Source organism: Sander lucioperca, chromosome 2 (assembly GCF_008315115.2).
Source record: "Sander lucioperca isolate FBNREF2018 chromosome 2, SLUC_FBN_1.2, whole genome shotgun sequence".
NCBI classification, from domain to species: Eukaryota; Metazoa; Chordata; class Actinopteri; order Perciformes; family Percidae; genus Sander; species Sander lucioperca.
In genome coordinates this window covers 23,720,198-23,743,605 of record NC_050174.1, presented here as the reverse complement: position 1 = coordinate 23,743,605, position 23,408 = coordinate 23,720,198, and the positions used below count along the sequence as shown (strand labels likewise).

The following is a 23,408-nucleotide window of genomic DNA, read 5'->3' as shown; positions in this document are numbered from 1 at the left end:
ACAATTTTCTATTGGTGCCTCTAATGAAAATTTGTTGGATCCATCTTTATAAAGTCTTTAAAAGTCATGCAGATGATTGTTTGACCTTAAAGTGAGACTAGGGCTGGACGATGTACACTATATCGGCTAAACGACTATCTTATATATTTTTTCGGTATCATTTCTATCGCAGTGTCGAAAAACCCGCAGCCCATTTGTGTTACAGCAACATTTACCTCACTTGGACATGTTATGAACATAACATGTCCAAGTGAGGTAAATGTTGCTGATCCTTGCGCGTTATGTTCATTTAGCACTAAATTTCTCAATAAAATGACAAAATTCTTAGTACTTTTAATTCGTATTATGAAGTGTTTAATTCATACAGGACTATACAAAAATAGGCTTTACCATGTGGTTATTTCATATAGACTATTTTTTTTATTAAATTACCAGAAAACATGCTATATCGTGATGTATATTGTTATCAAGGTATGAAATGACCTATACCAGGATACAAAAAAAGTTGAATTCATATAATAAAACAAACCCTTGTTCAATTTAATGCACTCAGCTGCTACAGCCTTTCTTGGTCTAGTTAGACCTTTGGCTTACAGACAGTGGCTAACTATAGTTAGTATTAGCAAACTTAAGATAGATATTAATGTGTAACTCACTGACTTTGTGAACTTTCCCTACCTTATGCTACAGTTACAAAACAGTTTTAGCATTTAGCATTAACCCATAATTGGCACTTGTGACTGCAGCGGCCACTGTTCAGCAACAGTTACATGGTCTCGCTTTAAGGACTTGTTGATCTGTCAACAGCTCCATATACATTTTTAGACAACTGAAAAAGTCAGGCTTGTGTTAAATGATCAACAATGAAATCAAGAAAAGTTAGTTATCCACTTATAAAGAACACTGGTTTGACTTTGAATGTAGTGTTCTGCCATACAGTGATAGAACCAAGAAAATGCCAACAATGTGACATACAAACAAATACAGACAAATTATGCAGAAGAAAAAGGACCCCCTCAAAAAAGAGATGCTACTTCTCAAGGGGTTATTCCTAATAAAACAATCCCCAACTTTAGGGGAAAAGAAAATAACTGAACTTGGTTTGTTTCAAACTTAAATCTACTATAGTAGAACATCATCTATTCCTTCACTATGTTGGGTTTGAAGTCATGTCTGACAGCCTTGGTAAGTTCCTCTGCATACTCAGAATATCGCCCTGTCATCTGCAAAGTAAGGTACATAGATTAACAGTAGTTCAGGAGAATAGATTGTATTCTTGACACAATGGTGTTTACATAATACAAATCTTCTTAAAACCTTTGCAATCTTTAGCAAGTATGTCTAATATACAACCAACCAATCACTGCAGGAACACATAAACCTTGGTTATATATGGGACACTACTACGTTTTTTGTTTAAAGCTTTAGTGCGTAACTTTTGTATATCACTGAACGTCTGTTACATTCAAGCCATTGCCAAATTAATTAATACAAATCTAATTAAGACTATCAGCTCCGCACAACTCTCTTTGTATTTCTCAGTATGGCTATGTTCAGAAACTGGTGTCGTCCGGTGACTTTCGCGCTCAGAAAATTAAGTGAAGATAATTGCCTCTTCTGAAGCGACCATCATGTTTTTTTAATCCTCCGTGTCCTCCTTGGCTACTAGTAACTGCGTGGAGGAGGGGTGGGGGTGGTGCGCGATCACGGAAGGCTTGTGTCATGTGGATGCGCCGACAGTTTTGTTTGTCATTACTTAGAATTCCTCATGGGGGAGACAGGAACTATGCACTATAGCTTTAAAAACAAATATCTTTTCAACAACTGAATGGAAAAGATATTTGCTAAGTTATGCCTCGCATCCACAATAATACGGCATTTCCGAGAATGGAGACTTTGGAAACACTGCTGTCCCCATTTTGATTTGAAAACACTTGGGTTGTTTTGTATTCTGGACAGGCATGTTCCTTTGGAAACAACAATGCACGTCAGTCGGTCTTATCGGTTAGGTAGGCTTACAAATCTTTTAGTAAAAGTTCCACTTTGTCATCGGTCCAAGCAAATAAATCCCTGTCTTACTTTTCGTTATTGTTGTTGTTTTCAACGTACACAGTACATCCATGATTGTCAACTGCAGAGTAACGTCAGACTGCTTCCTGTTTACACCAACACGCCCTTGCCCAGCATGTACGAATGGTCATGTTTTATGCATTGTCAGACGTGTTTATATGAATGTAATCTCGCTTTGCCAGACCTTCCTCCACAGCGCTGCAGAGAAGGGTCTGGGGAGTTCACACAGCATTCTGAGATGGGAGGAAAAGGTGCTCTGGTTTATTGGCATTTCTTTAAACCAATCACAATTGTCATGGGCGGCGCTAAGCACCGGGCAGAGCCACAGTGACGCTGCAAAGCCTCGGGAAGGAACTTGTTTGGGTGGAAGATGTGTACGTTCAAACGTTGTTTTAGTCGTGCGAGAGAAAACTCAGATTGGACAGATAGTCTAGCTAGCTGTCTGGATTTACCCTGCAGAGATCTGAGGACCAGTTAACCATAGTCCTCATAAATCCAACGGAGTTTAAAATTCCAACGCAAAGAAAGCGGAAGGTAATGGACATCCGGCCGAAAAGATTGAAATCCGGGGGAATTTCCGGCGGCAACGGAGCAATCCCGGACGTGGAACGTCATGGATATAGACTATGGACGGAGATTAGTTCTGCGACTGGAGCTAAAACTCTTGCGTCGATAGTAGTGTAGATGTAGCATTAAAGTAGGTCAAAATGTGACATACAGGAAGGCAACATACTGTATGCAATTCCCAGTTAGTTTTTACCTTAAAACTCCATTTGTCGCTGATTTGTCTGTTCAGGTTGAGATCCAATTCTACCACCAGGAGTCCGTCACGGGTCCTGGAGAGCCCCGGGGTGCGGCTGCCGTCAGGAGCAGCCACATAACTCGATCCATAGAAGTGTCCGAAGTCATGGTGAGCTGCAAAAGTCAGGAGAGCTCTAAGTGGTACTGAAACACTGTATGTAGGACCAAACATGACAGACTAGGAAAACACAAATACATTTATAGATAAAATAAATACTGCAACATCACAAAATATTCAGGTTATCCGTAAGAATAAACATACTAATGCACATTTACAGGTTAAAGAAGCTAAATGAAAATTAGGGCGTTTTCACACATGAAAGTCCGAACCAAGGTCCGGACCAAGGTTCATGTTTTTGTTACATTGTATACATTTGATCTGGTAAGTTTTGGTTTCACACTGCAGTTATGCAAGCGCACTAAAGATCTATACGTGACAAAACTACATCCTGCCGTCATCACATACGTCCAGATACTTATAATTGATTGGTTTGTAGACGGGCTTCCCCATCCTCTCGTATCTTCTCTCTGTGTCGGAGTTTTTTCAGCTGACTGCTGCTCTCCCCTACAGCCGCGGCTCTTTTTGTTTTGTTGTGATGTTGAGAAGCAAGACACTGGAACTTTCTGGAGAATTTATTCAGAGACAAACGGAAACCTACACTGTACATTTACTACCACTTAACAAATAAAATGCTGATGTATTCTCTGCTCTAATAGCCGACAGCTGTCTGCTCTGAGCGCATTCACCGTCACTTTCACTCTCTCATGTAGCCTACACACTAAGCACCGAGCTATTCCTTAAAAGAGCTATTCCCCGGTCTTGTAACACAAGGAGAGCCTGCCAGAGCTTCTTCTATTTGGTCCGAAAGTCCGAACCATCCAAAAAATGCTTTCACACTGTAAACGAACCGGACCATGGTTCAGTTTGGTCCGGACCGAGACCACCTCTTTTGGTCGAACCAAAATTTGGTCTTTTGATCCGGACCGTGGTCCTGGGGAGGTTTCACACCTGTAATTTTGTTTCGGATCAAACTGAAAAGTCCGAAAGTCCGGACCAAATGAGGTATGTGTGAAAACGCCCTTAAGCTAATTTTCTCAATTCTAGGAAATAAATCTCTTACCTTTTTTTCCATCACCAGATGTGAATTCACTTTTGAAATGTTCCTGTGTGTAATACACAAATAAACATAAAGTCACACCGGCTCCCAACAGTGAACTGAGCTGAGTGGAGACCCCTGAAGAGGGCCATAGCTACCACAACCTATTGCTGTGTAACTTCCAATTTTGGGATGAATTGGGTGTGTAAATAGTCTTTAGGATAGTAATCAGTAATGTATACTTTCTTGAGAATTTGGCGAAAACATGTCCCACTAAGAAAAGTGCTAATTCTGTTGATGAATATAAATATTCAGGGTTAATCATCTGAGGGTCTTTTGCACAAATGTAAACTTTTTTCACGAGTTTGTTTTTTTAATTTAATGAATTATATTTTTATATGTGAGCCCATTAACCACAAAATCACTTGTCCTCAAACAAGGGATTATCATTTCAGTTTGATAAAAAACAATAAAAGATGTTTTTAAAATGAATAAAATACTTAGCCTACCAGATGAAAAAGTAGAGTGAAAAGTTTCTATAAAACTAAAAGCAGTGAATTTTCAGCAATATTTACTCTTATTTTGTGGTTGCTCAAAATGTGTGCCACGTTACAACACTGTCATATATAAAAAGCAATAACATCAGGCAACCACAAGGTCAACTATATTGCTGAGGACCCCCTTGTCCACCCTCCAGATCTACTACATGCATTGACATATATAAAATGGACCAACAGATCCCGTTGCTCTGGACGGAGACCAGTGAAGGATATTAGAAGCACTTTTCCGGTGATGGCTGAGCGTTACTGAGCAGCCTCAAACTGAGCTTGAAGACGTATATGTGATGTGAGCAACCTGTCTGAAATCTTGCAGAGACGGAGAGCGTAGGTATATGTAAGGAGATAACATAGGCACAGGCTAATTATTGCTAACTAAAATGCTAGTTAACATTAGTAATTAAACTTAAACAGCTAATGTGAGTCGAAACTGCCTGCGAGCTTCTCCTGTACTGTACGGTAATTTCTCTACTGTGCAACAGTAAGTCGCGTGGTTATGACACAATCGTTAGCCTATTTTGGTGGAAGATGGAAATATAAAAACCATCAGTGATTTGAATGAAAGGGCCCAGATCACCCAGAAACTCCCCCAGACAGTCCAGTGGATCAGGCCATATAAGAGCCAGGCGGAGTAGGCAGATTATAGCAGGGGAAAGGGAAAGAAAGAAAGAAAGATTGTGTGAATATTGTGCAGATCAGCTCAGTGTGGTCATCCTGCACATCTTCAACCTGAGCCTGAGTCTGGAGTGAGTTCCAGTCCTGTGGAAGACTTTGTGTGTGGTCCCAGTACCTAAAACTAAAACCACCCAACCCAACCACTTCAGACTTAGGCCACGTCCACACGTACCAAAACAATCTTTTTTTTCCCCGTCTTGCCTGTAACCGTGTAAAAAAAATGTGCGTCCAAACAGATCCATTTGTAAAAGACTCAACACGCTACTTCATATTCCAGGCCTATAGGTGGCGCTGTTTCTGCTACAGAAATTCACCAAAAACGGAGAAGAAGAGCATAGTCTTCAGTCACTCCCGATCATAACATGCTAGACTATAATAACTTTAAGGCCGCCGCAAGAAAACGTGTCTTTGTTTACATTGTATAATGTGCTGTTGGATTGCTTTTTATTTTGCAATTCTGTCTGCCATCGGACATGATTGCAGCACGCTAGCTAGCAGCGCTAACGTTAGCGCACTAACGCTGCTAGCTAACATCGGCAATCAAACAAACATCAATGATCCAATGTCTTTTTGATAATCTACACGTTTTTCTTGTGGTAGCCTTTCTACAATAAGCCGTGCTAAAAGTTACTTTAATCCGTTCAAGGAGTTGATAAGCAGACAGATTAGCTAGTTAGTTGATAAGTTGTCTACTTCCACTTATAACAGCTAACCATAGCAGCCAACGTTAACGTTACGTCCCTGCTGGAGCGTCAGTTACTTTAGCGACGTTTAATGTTAGCTACATAACGTTAGAGGTCGAGAGGTGTGGCGATGACATCATCGATGCGCACGTATGCAGCTTCACCGTCCAAACGAAGCAAAAAGGAAGCCGTTTTCGATATTTTTCACCCTGGGACCAGGTTTCAAAAAAGTGCGTTTTCAGGCAGTGTGTTTACAGGATTCGTTTGGACGATCGGCCCAAATGATGCAAAACATGTGCGTTTGCATCAAAAAGCGGAAGACCTTGGAGAGGATTGTATTGTGACACCTGAGAACCCTGGTGAGCTCAGAACTGGACCCCCTACAGTTTGCTTACCAACCAGGCATAGGGGTGGAGGATGCCATTATCTATCTATCACACAGATCACTGTCATACCTGGAGAACACTGGGAGCACTGTGAGGGTCATGTTTTTTGATTTCTCCAGTGCTTTCAATCCAATCCAACCATCACTGCTCTGGGGGAAGCTATTGGGAGCTGGTGTTGACCCCCACCTGTCTGCATGGACCATCAATTACCTCACTGACAGACCACAGTATGTGAGGCTCCAGGACTGTGTGTCTGGTGTGGTGATGAGCAGTAGGAGCACCACAGGGTAGCGTGCTTGCTCCTTTTATCTTCACCCTGTATACAGCGGACTTCAGGTACAAGACAAGCAGCTGTCACATGCAGAAGTTCTCTGATGATACTGCCATTGTTGGGAGGGTATCAGAGGAGAATGATCAGGAATACCGGGAGGTCATCGGGGACTTTGTCAACTGGTGTGAGTCAAACCACCTTCACATCAACGCCAGCAAGACAAAGGAGATGGTGGTTGACTTTCGCAGGAGGCTGCCTGGTATGGTAAGGTAAGGTAAAACATTGAGATGGTGGAGACATACAAATATCTGGGTGTTCACCTCAACAATAAACTGGACTGGTCCAAAAACACAGACGTCCTGTACAAAAAGGGCCAAAGCCGTCTCCACCTGCTGTGGAGGCTGAGGTCCTTTGGTGTGTGCAAGACTCTGTTAAAATCATTCTATGACTCTGTGGTTGCGTCTGCAATCTTTTATGCAGTAGCCTGCTGGGGAGCTGGGAGCACAGAGAGGGACAGGAAAAGGCTAAACAGACTGGTAAAGAGGGCTAGCTCTGTTCTGGTCTGCCCTCTGGACACCATAGAGGAGGTGGGGGAGAGGAGGATGCTAGCCAGGCTGGCATCAATCATGGGCAACACCCTAACCCTAACCCTAACCCTAACCCTAACCCATCCGCACCTTACTCATCTGTACATCTGTGACTATATACTGTCTGTTTATAGAAGGATGTTTATTCTGTAAATATGTTTGATTTATTACTATTATTATTATAACTAATTCTATTTTTTCAATTTCTTATACTTAATGTATATTTTTTTCCGCCTATGTTTACTTAAAGTGTATTTTTGTTAAAACACGAGCAAGATGATCAAGAGAGATGAAAGCTTTGAGAAATACACTTCAAGAGGTAATAAGGGGTAGGAACAAACTGAAAAAGCATTGGCAAAGAGAGAAAACTAGAAATAAAAAACACAAGAATCACAGAGAAAAAAAACAAAGGAACAAAGGAAGGAAACTGAAAAACCCCTCCATCAAGAAAAACCTGCCGTTGCAAAATGCTCTTACTCGCGAACTGAATCAAAACAAATCTGCTCACAAGAACAACAACTTGACTCTATCAGGCTGGGTCTGAAGAAATATTGCCTAATCCACAAGCCTAAACAGTTTGGCGTAACATATAACACACTGCGGATGAGGAGGAGAACTGAGAAAAACCCCACTTACATTCAAAGAGTAACTCAGGTGGTTCATGATTTCTCCCATAATGCCGTTAGGATATTGTAATTTTTTTAATCTAAATTTTTGTAGCATTTACAACAAAAAAAAAATGTTTAAAAATCATGAATGTTTTCTAACCAAACCAGATTTAAAGAAAACAACACTTTATGTCTAAAATCTGGCTACGACCATGAACTTGATTGTCAAAAGCGCAACTCTGTGAGCTCTCATATGCTGTCATTTATCAGACCTCTGTGAATGATTGCAGACTGACTTACCGTCCCAACACGGTTGATTGCACAAGTGAAACAGTGGTTAGCTATTGCTGCATTCCTGGCCTCAATGGACCACATGGGCTCACTGTAGACAAGAAAAAACATTATTATTGATGTTAATAAAACAATAACTAACAACAACTTCAGTACGGTACAGTATATGTATAGCAACAGCAACAGGTCTAGTTTTGGGGGGAACAGAGGGAATAGGTACCACTGTTCAATTACATTTTATTTATAGTGTCAAATCACATCAGATAGAGGAGGTCTAGACCACATTCAAAATTTACAGAGACCTTAAAATTCCCCCCAAAAGCAAGCCTTTGGTGCAAGGAAAAACTTCCTTTTAAAAGGCAGAAACTGGCTCTTGGTGGGCATTGTGACTTACAGTCAATTTATGATGAAAAGAGAAAATAAAAATAATCACAGGCTAAAACCAGTGGTGTAGTCTAGTTTTTTGTAGTGAGTACACTGTGATCTTTCCCTCCCAGCGTCATAATCGTCCCAGAGCGTCAACCCTATAAGTATTTTATAACGTTATCGCATATAGCATCAGCCTTATCTGGCTCATTTTCTGTAGTTTCTGTACCGTTAACGTCTGCTACAGTGTCATTCGAAGCAGCAGTATAGTTTAATGGGCAGGCTTACCAAAATACTGTGTAGTTTAAATTTGCTTTTGTTTCAAGTGTGATTCCAGTGATTCACATTAGTTAATTTCAAATTTGCACAGAGAATGACTGCCAAGCAACTGAGTTGTTGTTCCTATGCGACTCGCAAGATTGGCGGGGTGAATTTATGAACGTAAGTGTGAAAGTTCTGTCACAAAAAACAATCATTGTTACGTATCATTATCCTTGCGCTTTTGTAAGTGGGTATATGGAAATCCTTGACTTTTCCTAGTGGGTATATGGCGTATTCCTGCGTATCACATAGACTGCACCACTGGTAAAAACTTAACCTGATGAAAATAAATGAATAATACCAAAAAAATTAGACATCATTGTAGCAATTGTCAATGCAGCAATGCCAGGAGGAATACTACTTACTCCATTGAGTCTATTACCTGAGAGCTCCAACAGTAGCTGAGGGGTTGAAGATGATCTCCGCTCCATTCATACTGTACATGAACCAGTTGAGAGGGTGATGGCGCCCGTAGCAGATATTAACAGCAATGTTCCCAAACTGTGTCTGGAACACTGTGTGGCCAGTGTCGCCCTCCATATAATATGTAGACTGAGTATAAAAGAAACACAGTGAACAAAGCACTTTGCCTAATTTCATACAGCTGCATGTACGGAAATCACACACTAACCTCATTAAAGTCTCCGATCCTGGGAATATGGTTCTTCCTGCTCTTTCCCAGCACATTTCCAGAGTTGGAGATCACCACTGCTGTGTTCCACAGAGTGCTGTGCAGCACCTCTCGCTCCAGAATTGGAGAAACAACTACCATGTTGTATTTTTTAGCCAGCTAATGAGAAAATCACAGTGTTATTATTGGGCTTATGTACTGTAGTAAAGCATATCATTGCACTGTGGCAGAACTCTGTAATCCCACCTCTTGGCAGAAGCGTGTGGTGTTTCCTTCTTCAGCAGACTCTGCAAACTCCGTCCATGGTTCTTTCTCACGGGTGCAGAAACCAAAGGGCATGGCTGGAGACAGCAAAAGAAAGGTTAGTTTTGTTAACTGGCCAATATGTAATGTGCAGTTCTGACTAGGGCTGGGTAACTTTTCGTTATCGTCATACCAGTTCCTGAACGTTATCAATTTAAAAAAAATCCATTTTAACAAAAAGACATTACAACACACCACATTACGGTAAAAAAAATGTTTCAGCTACTTTACACCTATTTGACGCACACTGTAGTCAAGCTTCCCAAAATACAACAACATACACATGTGTGAGCCCCGTCTCTGTGCATAGCGTGGAGTTTTTCCTGCATTTCTCTATGGTGTGTAATGTTAGACAGCCAATCACAAGCATGGTACAAGCATGCTGTGTGCTTATTGGCTCACTGACACTGATGAGCTCTACTCCTTAGGTATTCATATTTGGTAATGACGGACAAGGCATTATATAATTAATTACTCAATACTAAGGAGGTAATTTGGTCGGTGATTAAAAATATCAAAGTTTGGTACCCAGCCCTAGTTCTGACTCATTAAAACACTCACTCCAGGTCTCCTGAAAGCAGACAATGTTTACACCGCACATGGCTGCCACTTCAACCATTTCACCAATCCGGCTATGCATGGCATTGACCTGTGGAGGGGACAAGCAGAGTGACTTTTACCTGCAGTTTTAAGAATGTACAGCACCCTGTCCGTCTCTATCCCACTTAAACCACGACAGGCCTGTTTAATAACGTGTCTGAGTCCTGACCTGGTCCAGGATGGGAGCATCAGTGGGCAGAACTATGTGGTTCTGAATGAGTCCCACACGGATCCTTCTTGGCGGCCTCAGTTGTTCCTGTGCAGCTTCAAACCTGTAACCCTTCAGCTCAAAGTCACGCTCAACGGCAGCACTCACAGCACATGCAGGCAGGTCAAACTTCCTGTGATAAACAAGATTCTTCATGAGTATTTCCACAATGGACACCCTTATGTGATGTTTTCAAAACATGCAAAACAATATACAGGGCTACACCAGAATAGTGATTTGACATTATTCTCAAAATGCATTTGGATGTAATTTACATAAAGACATGAGGTAGGTCAGTTTTTTCTAGTCTCTTAATATACACATAGGAAAGTGTATTCTAATATTTGAAATACTATAACTTTAAAAGCAAATAGTCAGATGTGAAGAGGTTGTGCAACACGTATAGATCGTGCAGCCATGTTCTATGTTGTATTGTATTATCCTTGTCACTTAGATAAATTGAATGCATTAAAAAAAAATACTGTCAAATAACCTATAAATACCCTTGCGTTTCACCATAAACAGAAGATAGGAAGAAGATCTAACATTGATTCCTTGTAATAACCAAACAAATTAAATTGTTTACAGGTGTCTCTTAGGCCTTTAAATCAATAGCAAGAAGTGAGCAAAACCTTTGCTCCCTTGGTTTCTGTGTATTCTTCAGTTTCAGTCCAAACACCACAGAGCAGAGATCTTTGAGAGATTTTTGCCTTTTTAGCTTCTAAAATGTGAAGAATTTCCGCTTTTCTTTGTCATATTATTTAGTGAACTGAACATTTTGGGTTTTGGACTGTTGGTTGGACTCAGCAAAGTACTTGAATAGTTTGCCTTACACTCTGGGATATAATAAAACAATATTTTACTATTTATGGACATTTTTTGGACAAAATGAGTTATCAATGAAATAATATGCAGATTAATCGATAATTAAAGTCATTGTTCGTTGCAGCCCTAGTTTGTGATTTACTTCTTCAGTTCATTATTCTCCCTTGAGCATAACTGGAGATGTGACTCATAAAGAAACAGAGGTCCGGATTAATACCCCTTCCTAGTTTTTGCCTTTGTGCTTTTCAGCAATAACACCATTATTAAGTGTAGCAAGAGGCCTACTTGGACACAGAAACTAAAATGTTTTAAACATTTTAATGAGTAATCCTTTCTTTGCACAGGTTAAAGGTTGTGTGTTGAACACTGCAGATCTTACACAGCTGACCAAAGTCCACGCAACAGAATAATAATTTACCAGGAACAAATTGAATAGAAAATGATATGATCCATAAGACTGGTTCGGTTCACCACAGTTAAACAAGTAGCTACTCTCGCGACAACTCACTGTGTGTCCTTTCCGAATAAGATGCGTTTCACTTCTGACAGCTCGGCCTCTGGCAGGTGGGACTCCAGAGATTTCTCCAGCGATTCAAACTCACATGCGGACATCTCTGCGTGTTCTTCAGGTTTGCGCCTTCACAGCAGCTCCAGTGCAGCTCGGTGACTGATGGATAGGGGCTGTGCATCTGCCCCTTTTATCTGTCACACTCTTATATAAGACTCTGGGTTTTCACTGGTTGAGTGGCGCTACAATGTTTGTGCAGCGGCTGGTAAGGGAAGTTGGGTAACTCTACCAGTGCAGTGCACGCCCTCAAAACGTGATATGGTTACGTTTCAGATTCAGATTTAATTCACAAAATAGGCTATCACAATTAAAATATGATGCATTATTATTCATTTCACTAGCCGGCATTATATGAGTTGACAGCTCCACCTTGAGACGTGAACAGGGCTGGACTGGCCATCTGGCATACCTGAAATTGTCCCGGTGGGCCGATGCACTTTTGGGCCAAATCGCCGATATAATTTATAAGCCTTTTTTATTTTATTTTTTTATTTTTTGGCCGCGCCGGCCAATAAAGAACTGACAGCGGCCCATTGGTTGATTTTCTTTATTGGCACTGGCCTGACCCAATCAAATCCAGGAACCCCCTACCCCACTCCCGGTGTTGCACCGAAATCTGTGACCCGTCGTGATCTGTGTCCCTCCTGTTAAAAGCGTAGCGCCCCCTTCCGTGGTTAAGGTTAGGGACAGGGGTTTGGTTCAGGTTGAGGTAGGGGGACACCGATCTCGATGGGTCACAGATTTCGGTGTAACACCGGCCCTGAGACACGAGCTGTCATAGTTATGCTGGAAGTTTAGCATCCACGTTAAAATGGACGAACGACCACCAAAGCGCAAGGGAGGTGCAGAGAAATTACGGGAGAAAAAGATTAAGAATCTACAGGATGCCTCAAAATGTGCCAACATTTCTGACATGTTTGGGGCTGTAGTAACTAGCTGCTTCAACATCAGCATTACCTGAAGTAGAGGAAGGAGGAGAGGTGGCTGGCTATACAGAGAAGCAGAAACAACATCATGACAGGGAAGAAGACGACGAGGAGGAGAGTGACCATGACAGGGCCATGGGAGCGAGTGAGGAAAAGATGGAAGAGAGAGTAGATGACGACGTGGTAAGGAGTAAGCAAATTAACAGGGACTCTCAGGAAGGGAGGGAGGCTCTGTGTGTGTGTGTGTGTGTGTGTGTGTGTGTGTGTGTGTGTGCGCGCGTGCTCTTTTCCAGGGCATATACTACTCTCAGCTTTATTGTAGCTTTTGGGAAGGGTTATGGTTATGGTTATTGTATTTAGCAGACACTTTTGTCCAAAGTGACAACATATGAATCTTACAATAGTTAAAATTAAGAGTAAACTGTTAAAAGTTGCTAAGCCGATATTAAGCAAAATAGTAATAATAACAACAATGGCATATATCAAATATCAATAATAATAAAAAAAATAAACAAATACCATAAATATACAAATCATAACTAAGAATTCATTAATTATTTAAGTGTAAGATCAACAGATAAGTCTTGAGATCCCTCTTGAAGGATCCAAAACTATCACATGAACGCAGAACACTAGGCAACTCATATCATAGAATGCATGCACATTTTAAGAGGACTGTCTGCAGAATGTGTCTGACCAATCACGGTGGGTGTGGGCCGCCTGGGCCAAAAATACAAGGGGAAATTTTTGTCCCAGCTCTGGAAGTGAAGTAAATATAAGTAGTGTTATATAACAACTGTCCACCTCACCTGCATCATTGCATGGACCTATAAATAAAACATTTAAAAAAAAAAAGAATAAATAAATACAGTAATAATAATAATATAGAAAAAATAAACATGGAAATAAATAAATGTATTAATAAATATAGCAAAAGGCTAAATAAAAGAATTAATATGAAACAAAACAAATAAAAGAATGCTGAAATACAGACGTGTTAAGGCTCTGACACACCAACCCGACGGCCGACTGTCGGCAGAAAAGGCAGTTGGACTGATCATTCGGGTCCTGTCGGTCCAAAAAATGCCTTGGAACACACCGAAGCAATGCCGAGCGTACGTTCTGCCCGTGCACGAGATGTAATACATCCCCATAGCAGGCGGTGCTAATCTGTATTGTTGCCCAAAATTAAATGACGAACGCGTCACGTAGGTCTGGCTTCTCCTGAATTTCAAAGCCGAGCATAATGGCGGCTCGTTCGGAATACGATCTCGTATTTTACAAAAATAGTTCACCGAAACGTGTTTCTGAAAAAAAATTTTAAACGAGACATAGGCCATGCAGTTGCTGAATCTGTCTTTTTTTGATCGACAAAGGTCAGTTTGAAAGAGTTTTGTCAAATTTTGAGAGCCGTTCATCACGCTCATCCCGCTCGTCATTTCAGATTGGTCATTGAGTCCGACTGCTCACTGGCTGATTCAACAAGTCAAATCGGCCCAAATTAAAGCCGACGGCTCCTCTGACTGACGACAGCACAGAACACACCAAACAGAGTTGAGTCACCGACCTCGCCAGACTGTCCGACGGCCGATAATCGGGTTGGTGTGTCAACGCCTTTAAGTAGACTATAGGAAAAAAATTATGCAGACATGGCTTGGGCACTGTTGACCTTTTTATACATTTGTTAAACATAGAAAATTCATTCTGTAGTGCATTTAACACTGTGCAAATCAATATTTATGTATAAAGTATACATTTTGTTATGCTGATACCAAAAATTCCATATTCTTGTTCTTCAAGATATTTCCTATCTGGATAGTTTTGAAATCGAAGAAATCTATATTTTGGATGATGCAAATTTACAGTAATGAAAAAATAAACATGGAAATACATAAATGTATTAAGAAATATAGCAACAGGCTAAATAAATGAATAAATATGGAACAAAACAAATAAAAGAATGCTTAAAAATACAGAAGTTACAGTACCGAAAAAAAGAGCAAAAAAAAGCAATTCAACTTGTTGGTTCGAAGAGGAATGCAGTTGAACTACCAGAGAGCTACTGCAAAATGTATAGGTGCACTACTAGTGTGATTACATGTAGTTCAGTAGCCCTCAACCCCAAACTGCGTCTTCAACAGTTTTGAGAACCTTTAGGGTTCAACATCTATAAGTAGCTTGTTTTCACTTGGTACACTCGCTTACGGCCATACCACCCTGAACACGCCCGATCTCGTCCGATCTCGGAAGCTAAGCAGGGTCGGGCCGGGTCAGTACTTGGATGGGAGACCGCCTGGGAATACCCGGTGCTGTAAGCTTTTCTTTTTCATCAGCAGAGGGCACTAGTAATGGTCAAATGAAGCGTCGCAAAACACTGTCTTTATTTTCTGAGCTCACTAGATGGCGCTTTCTGTTCAACAAAGGGTTGAAAACACACTGAATTGCCATTCTTTTAACCTTTTTCTTTGAACAGAGATCGCCATCTAGTGAGCTTAGAAAATAAAGACAGTGGTTCGCAAAGCTTCATTTCACCATCACTAGAGGGCGCTACTCCTCCTTTGCTGGAGACAGAGCTGACAAGGAAACTGTATGGAGGATGCATCTTCTTTTTGGAAGCAACATCTTTAATTAGAACTAAAATAAACAACCTCACAGTGTTCAACAATTCAAGTAGGAGTTCAAAAATGTTGCACTTTAACCATATCCATAACTATCTCTTATAACAAATCACAAGTCAGAGAACGATGAACATAGTAAATGAAATAAGAAATAATTGAGTTAATAAAATAGCCTACGTGAAAAACATCAAAGCTAATAAATAAACAAACAATGAGAAACTCAGCAAGGGGCTATAGAAGAAAAAAAATAATCAAAAATAAAGTAAAGTATATGTTTTGTTATGATGATACCAAGAATTCAATATTCTTGTTCTTCAAGATTATGCCTATCTGCATAGTTTTCAAATCAAAGATATCTATATTTTGGATCATGCAAATGTCAGTACTGAAGCAAAAAGGGGTTAATGTACGGAAAAATATTATAAGTAGCATATGTGATAAAGTCAGCAATTGCCTGACAGAGGAATGGTGTACTTTGTTGACTACAAAATCAAGTACAGTGGATTGTGATGTGGTTCATTTTGCCTTGACGCAAAAAGGGAAGACCATAGATGTTTGTAAAGCAAAGACCAAAGAAATGTATTGTCTGTTAAGAGACAAGATAGTGAAACCACCAAGTTCCGAGACGGCTTGGAGTAATACTTACCCAAGAAATATGGTGAACAAAATGTGGGATAATATAAATGTTAAATGGGCATCTCCTCAAATGTTTCACTTGGATTTTAGGGTGAGACACAGGAGAATTTACACGGGGGTGATTTTACATCAAATAAACAGGAAGGTGGAGAGAATGTGTAGTGTGTGTAAGGTGGCGGATGAAACGTTGGAACATGTGTTTTTGGAATGTGTGAGTCTAGTGAATTTTAAGGTACGTTTGAAGGGATTGTTGGAGAATAAATGTGGGTTTGTGTGCAATGATGTGTGTGGATGGGGATTTCATATCCTGTTTGGACTGACGGAAAGAATGAATAGAGTGAATGGGGTGGTGGTGAATTTGGTGTTATCACTAGCCAGGAGGGCAATTTTTATGAGGAGGAACCTGGCACTACACGAGGGCAGGTTGGTAGATATTTGGGGATTATTTGTGGGACACTATAGGGCTTTTTTTTCACTATATTTCTCACGTGGGGTTGATTTTTTCACAGAGAGTTTTATGGGAGGGAATGGTTTGTTTGCAATAACGGAGGGAGGCACTTTGAAGTTTAATATGTAAACAATGAGCAGTGGTAGTGGGATGTTCTAATGTTGTTTTATTTTGTTTATTTTTTGGTTTTCTTTTGATTTATTTCTCGAATGAATGGTTGGGTGACAGTAGTGATGAATGAATGTCAGCAGAGTATTTTTTGGGGATTATTAACGCAATGTTTTTTCTTTTGATTTATTTCTAGAATGAATGTTTTTGGATGTCAGTTGAGTATTTTATGGATTAATTAACGCAATGTTTTTCTTTTGATTTATTTCTAGAATGAATGTTTTTGGTTGTCATTTGAGTATATTATGGATTAATTAACGCAATGTTTTTCTTTTGATTTATTTCTAGAATGAATGGTTTGGATGACAGTTGAGTATATTATGGATTAATTAATGCAATGTTTTTCTTTTGATTTATTTCTAGAATGAATGGTTTGGATGACAGTTGAGTATATTATGGTTTAATTAACGCAATGTTTTTCTTTTGATTTATTTCTAGAATGAATGTTTGGTGGTAATAATTTACAGCAGTATGGTTTCTCGGTTTATTTGTTTTGGTATGAGTGATTACTGTTTTTTCATGTTTGGAATACGACTGTTTTATGATTTTTGTCTGTTATTTTTAATGTATTGAAATGTCTGATTTGTAAATAATATGATTTTTGATAATAAAAGATAAAAAAAAAAACACGCCCGATCTCGTCTGATCTCGGAAGCTAAGCAGGGTCGGGCCGAAACAAGAGGCGGCATGGCGGTCGTGGTGGGGAATGAAAGACCAGAGACGAGGGCAGAGGAAAGCGTGAGAGCTGACGGAGAACATGACGGCAAAAAGTATCAGAAGAATCTGACGGTGTCTGTAGAGTTGATCGGGGAGGATAAAGTCTCAACGGTGGAGCTGCTGCAGCATGTCAGGCTTCTTTGTGGAGGTCTGTTGGCATGCAGGAGCACGGGCATCAAAAAATTTGAAATGACTATGAACTCTTACCAAGGTAAGGACAAACTCCTAGATGGGTTTAAAATCGGACAGACCTCTGTAGTAGCTAACGACTTGTGCAATGATGAAATGATTGTTTCATTCATGAATCTACCTGCTTACATTACCGATAAGGAAATCACTGATAAACTGCTGGGGTGGGGAGTTTTCCTCAAATCGGCCATTAAAAGACGGATGTGGCCAGGCACCAATATTGCTGATGGTACACGTTTTGTGAAAGTGAAATTCACAAAAGAAGTAACATCTTTACCGTACTCCACTAAATTTAACACCGCTCTGGGTGCAGAATATTTCCGTGTTCTGCATGACCGTCAAGTCCGTGTCTGTCGTAAGTGTCTGCAGCCGGGACACATTTTGAGAGAATGTCCAGAACTAAGCTGTCATCAATGTGGCAAAACAGGGCATTTTGCCAGAGAGTGCATTGAAAGGGCGAGGGCGTGTAAAGTGTGTCGCAATACCATGATAAACTGTATCTGTCAAGCGAGCGATGATGATTATGTATCTGATGATCTGTTTGAAGATGCATCAATTATACCAGACACTGGGGCTATTGCGAGTGCGGGGATTGACATGGCAACAAGTGAGACGGGGTTGACTGTGCAGAGAGCTGAAGCTACCACGAGTCCAGCTGGCAGTAACCCCAAAATCCCAGATAACCCGTTTAATGAAAGTAGAGAAAAATCAGTGGAGAAAGCGCAAAATGGTGAGAGAGGCGAAACTGGACTACTAGAGAGTACGGTTCTCACTTCTCAAGCCGTGGGATCGCAAAGCCTGATTCAAACGGCACAATCTGAGGAATCCATGTCCATGAATGTTGACCAGTCTTGTGACAAACGAAAAATAGCCCCAGAGTCTGAAGAATCAGATTCGGAATTTGGAAGGAGACATAGGGTTTTTAGCCCTCCAAAACAAAGATGGATTAAACCTACAAAAACAGAAAAGAAAAGAGTATCATTGATCAAAAGCTCGCTAAATAAAAAATGACAGTTATATGACGCACTTTACTTCCCTTGTTCTGATGCTACTCCTAGTGACTCTCAACGCAAATGGTCTGAGGAATAGTACCAAGTTGGACTCCATCTTGAACAATGTGAATTTTGATGTCTTGTGCTTACAAGAGACAAAATGGGATGACATCTTATCTTACAAAATGACTTCACTATGGACAGGACCAACATTGGTGAGCAACGGACAACATGCCACTTGTGGAGTAGCTGTTTTCTTTAAACCGAACAAGTGTAAGAATATATCACTGATCCACAAAGACGAGTGTGGGCGCCTTTTGGTGATTGAGTGTGTGTATGAGGGAACTTTAATCAGGTTAATTAACATCTATGCTTCAAACATAGATAGTGAACGTAAAATTTTCTTTAAGGATTTAAAAAAATGGTGTACAGACAACACGATAATTCTTGGGGACTTTAATGTCATTCAAACTGAATTTGATGTTTCGGAAAACAACGTGTTTAAAGGGGACGTCAGCAGACGAGAATTAAATTTACTGTTAAATGAAATGAATATGTGTGATGTATGGAGAACTGCCAATCCAAAAGTTAGGACTTATTCGAGACGTCAGCTTGTGAAACAAATTTTGAAACAATCGAGAATAGACTTGGTTTTGGTAACCTCATCTTTGTGCAATTCCATTTCTGAATCCCACTATCAGCAGTGTGTGTGGAGTGATCACAGCTTACTGTCCTGTGTCTTTGAGACCATCCAGAAGCGTAGAGGAGGGGGGTTGTGGATTTTTAATTCTAGTCTCCTGGAAGACAAAGGTTTTACCAAGTGTATGTGCAAACTCCTTGAGGATGCGAAATATGAAATGATGTTTGTTGATAATATAACTGCATGGTGGGTAGATTTAAAACTAAGAATCAAAAAGAAATGTATTAATTATAGTAAAGAGAAAAAATGGAGAGAAAATCTTACAGAACAACAGTTAAAAAAGGATTTAGATGCTGAACTTAAGCTTTTAGATACACAAAACTTGATCGGAACTGAAAAATATGAGCTGTTGAAAAGGAATTTGGAAAAGATAGAAGAACATAAATGTAAGGGAGCTGCAATTCGTAGTAAAGTAAGAAATTATGTTGATGGGGAAAAATGCACTGCTTATTTTTTAAGATTGGAAAAACGAAAACAACTAAACTCTGAAATAGAAGAGTTGATGACAGCAGAGGGGACTATAGTCAAACATACTGAAGATATTTTACATCAAGTATATTCGTATTACAAGAAACTTTTCACAGGTCAACTGACTGATAGTACTGCAGACAATTGTGTTTTGTATGCTGTGAAAAAGACATTGAGCTATGATGATAGTATGTGGTGTGATTTGGATTTTACTGACGGTGATATAGAGAGTGCAATCACAGGCTTAAATGAAAATAAAAGTCCGGGCAAGGATGGTCTCACATCAGAATTCTATAAAAATTTTAAATGTCACCTTATTCCCATTCTCAGATCTGTCTTTGATAAAATGAAAAATATGAATAGTTTGCCGAAATCCTTTTCAGAGGGTATAATCAACATTTTTTATAAAAATAAGGGTGAAAAAAATGATCTCAATAACTATCGACCGATTAGTCTATTGAATTCTGACTATAAAATCTTAGCAAAATTGTTGGCGAACAGGTTAAAGAAGGTTATTGCATCAATTATTAATGAAAGTCAAGCATCCAGTGTGCCGGGTAGGAATATCACGGACTCTATCAGGACGGTAAAAGATACAGTACGAACGATGTCGAAAAAAACAGGTTTGTGGTTAGGGATTGATCTCCAAAAAGCTTTTGATAGAGTTGAACATTCGTTTCTTTTCAAAACCTTAGAAAAGCTAGGTTTTGGGGACAATTTCATAGGTTGGATTAAACGATTATACAACAACGCCCAAAGCAGTGTCAAATGTAATGGTCTTCTCACTGAACCCTTTACAATAGGTAGATCGATAAGACAAGGATGCCCTTTATCATCTCTACTGTATAGCAAGTCAAAATAGTCCAATACGCAGATGATATTAATGTGTTTGTACAATCTGTTTCAGATATGGAACTTTTTTTAACTCACCTGCGTGCCTACGAGTCGGCCTCAGGAGCAAAAGTAAACACGGAAAAGTCGGAAATCACTGCCTATGGTATTGACCCAGCTTCAATACCGAACTGGGGTTTTAAACAGGTAGAAATGCCTAGGAAAGTTTTAGGGGTTTTTGTGGGCAAAGATGAATGTATAGCAGATAACTTGACTTGGTCAAACACAATTAAAAAAGTAGAAGCTGTTTTGAATTTGTGGAGAATGAGGTACTTGCTACTTAAAGGCAAAGTTATTGTTTTAAATGCTCTTTCGTTTTCTTTGTTAAATCATGTCCTAGACACATGCGCGCTACCAACCTGGGCACTAACAACTTTGAACCGTATTGTTAACAATTTTTTGTGGAATTCAAAGGCTGCAAGTATTGCACATGGGACGCTAATTAATAATTTGGACAAGGGAGGTTTAAATTTGATGGATATAGCCACCAAAAGAGACGCTTTAAGAATTAAAATTGTAAGTAAATTTTTAGATGAAAAAAATATGGCACTGTGGAAAGTCTATTTTAAGGGTATCCTTTCCACTTTTGGCTTACGTGATGTAACTAATTTGTTTCAAATACATACGATGACCAGTCTCCAGTGCCTGCCTGACTTTTACAGGGAGGTGCTGGTGGCTTGGAGTAGAATTCTGCCTAATACGGTGCCGACGTGTGACACGAAAGAGCAGGTTATGCAATTGCCATTCTTGAAAAGTCCTTTTTTTGTTCATCAAGGGAGAAAACTAGAAAACAAACTAATAGAGATGACGAACTGCTGTAATATTGAACACATCTGCAATGATAATGGTGAATTGGATTCTAAAGTTCTATGTTTACGTTTGAAACTAAAAGGTGTAACTGTTAGAAAACCAAATATCGATTTATTGTGTGACAAAGTTAGGAATTGCATGCATCCAGAATGGTCCGTTCTGTTAAGCAAAGCTAAAGTATCAATGCAGCATGCTCCAGTTAAACTATCTGTGTGCCAGAAACAGATAAAAAAAGACATATGTACTGTTAAAACAAAAGAGTGGTATACATTATTGAGAGAAAAAGTGATCAAAGAGCCCGCTGCAGAGAGGACTTGGAGAACAGTTTTTCCTAAACACAATATCAATCAAATATGGAAAAACATGGTGATCCCCTTTGCGTCTCCAGCAATGTTTCATATAGACTTTAAGTTAAGACACAGAAGAATATACACAGGGATTATTCTTCATCAAATGAACAAAATGTGTAAAAGAATCTGTAGTGTATGTAACAAAAGTGATGAAGATCTTGAACATTGTTTTTTGTACTGTGAGAGTATTCAGAACTTTAAAACAAAGCTAAAACAAATGCTTCGAACAAAGTGTAATCTGAAATGCAATGATACAGATTGGAATTATGTTTTCTTGTTTGGAGTTAAAAAAAATGAAAATACTGTGAATGCTGTTGTCATTAATCTAATCTTGAGCTTGGCGAGAAGAGCAATATTTATGAGAAGAAACTTGGCATTCTATGAGGGGAAAGTTTTAGATATGGTCTTTTTTTTTAAGACGCAGTTCAAAGCTTTTTTTAATTTATATTTTTCAGTTGGTTTGGAGTTTTTTGAGAATGAGTTTATGGGAGGGAATACTTTGTTTACTATTAATGAAGGTGGGAGATTAGATTTTGATTTGTGTGATGGTTTTTGATTTGTTTTTATTATGATAAAGTCAGAGTAATTTGTATTTTCCGTTTTTGGGTTCTTTGTGAAGGTTTTTTATTTCTTTGTTTGTGTTTTTGTAATGCATTCTCTGGTTTTCTGTTTTTCGCTTAATGTTCTTTTTTTTATTCTTTTTTTTGTTGTTTGCGGAGAAACCACTCGTTGTGTTTGAATGAAGTAATTTCCTATGTATATATGTCATATGTTGTAAAATATTCTTTTGATAATAAAAGATAAAAAAAAAAAAAAACACGCCCGATCTCGTCTGATCTCGGAAGCTAAGCAGGGTAGGGCCGGGTCAGTACTTGGATGGGAGACTGCCTGGGAATACCCGGTGCTGTAAGCTTTTTATTCCCGTCTTACAACAGCAGGGGCTCTGCTCCTTCTTTATACCACAAGTGTAATTACATTTTACCATCTATAAATGGCTTGTGTTCACCTGCTGCAATTGCTTACGGCCATACCACCCTGAAGCCGTCTGATCTCGGAAGCTAAGCAGGGTAGGGCCGGGTCAGTACTTGGATGGGAGACTGCCTGGGAATACCCGGTGCTGTAAGCTTTTTATTCCCGTCTTACAACAGCAGGGGCTCTGCTCCTTCTTTATACCACAAGTGTAATTACATTTTACCATCTATAAATGGCTTGTGTTCACCTGCTGCAATTACTTACGGCCATACCACCCTGAACACGCCCGATCTCGTCTGATCTCGGAAGCTAAGCAGGGTAGGGCCGGGTCAGTACTTGGATGGGAGACTGCCTGGGAATACCCGGTGCTGTAAGCTTTTTATTCCCGTCTTACAACAGCAGGGGCTCTGCTCCTTCTTTATACCACAAGTGTAATTACATTTTACCATCTATAAATGGCTTGTGTTCACCTGCTGCAATTGCTTACGGCCATACCACCCTGAAGACGCCCGATCTCGTCTGATCTCGGAAGCTAAGCAGGGTAGGGCCGGGTCAGTACTTGGATGGGAGACTGCCTGGGAATACCCGGTGCTGTAAGCTTTTTATTCCCGTCTTACAACAGCAGGGGCTCTGCTCCTTCTTTATACCACAAGTGTAATTACATTTTACCATCTA

General features: G+C 39.8%; 1 protein-coding gene, 3 non-coding genes and 1 pseudogene across 4 annotated transcripts; 4 read left to right on the top strand and 1 right to left on the bottom strand.

The window, feature by feature from the left end:
* Window positions 1-397: 397 nt before the first annotated feature.
* On the bottom strand, window positions 398-12,066 carry upb1 (ureidopropionase, beta). The gene is made up of 10 exons (XM_031300632.2): window positions 11,789-12,066; window positions 10,417-10,588; window positions 10,209-10,296; window positions 9,591-9,685; window positions 9,345-9,503; window positions 9,096-9,265; window positions 8,036-8,117; window positions 3,993-4,035; window positions 2,831-2,985; window positions 398-1,223 (listed from the first exon to the last, which is right to left on the bottom strand). Exons 1-10 carry the CDS (start codon window positions 11,890-11,892, stop codon window positions 1,140-1,142), a joined length of 1,152 nt encoding a protein of 383 aa, XP_031156492.1. The 5' UTR covers window positions 11,893-12,066; the 3' UTR covers window positions 398-1,139.
* Window positions 12,067-14,973: 2,907 nt separating this feature from the next.
* On the top strand, window positions 14,974-15,092 carry LOC116050708. The gene has a single exon (XR_004105145.1). It is a non-coding gene; the product is annotated as a 5S ribosomal RNA (ribosomal RNA).
* A 7,686-nt stretch (window positions 15,093-22,778) lies between these two features.
* Window positions 22,779-22,887, top strand: LOC116039207 (annotated as a pseudogene).
* A 104-nt stretch (window positions 22,888-22,991) lies between these two features.
* LOC116039231 lies at window positions 22,992-23,110 on the top strand. Its single transcript, XR_004102310.2, has one exon. It is a non-coding gene; the product is annotated as a 5S ribosomal RNA (ribosomal RNA).
* A 104-nt stretch (window positions 23,111-23,214) lies between these two features.
* LOC116039240 lies at window positions 23,215-23,333 on the top strand. The gene has a single exon (XR_004102319.2). It is a non-coding gene; the product is annotated as a 5S ribosomal RNA (ribosomal RNA).
* Window positions 23,334-23,408: the final 75 nt, after the last annotated feature.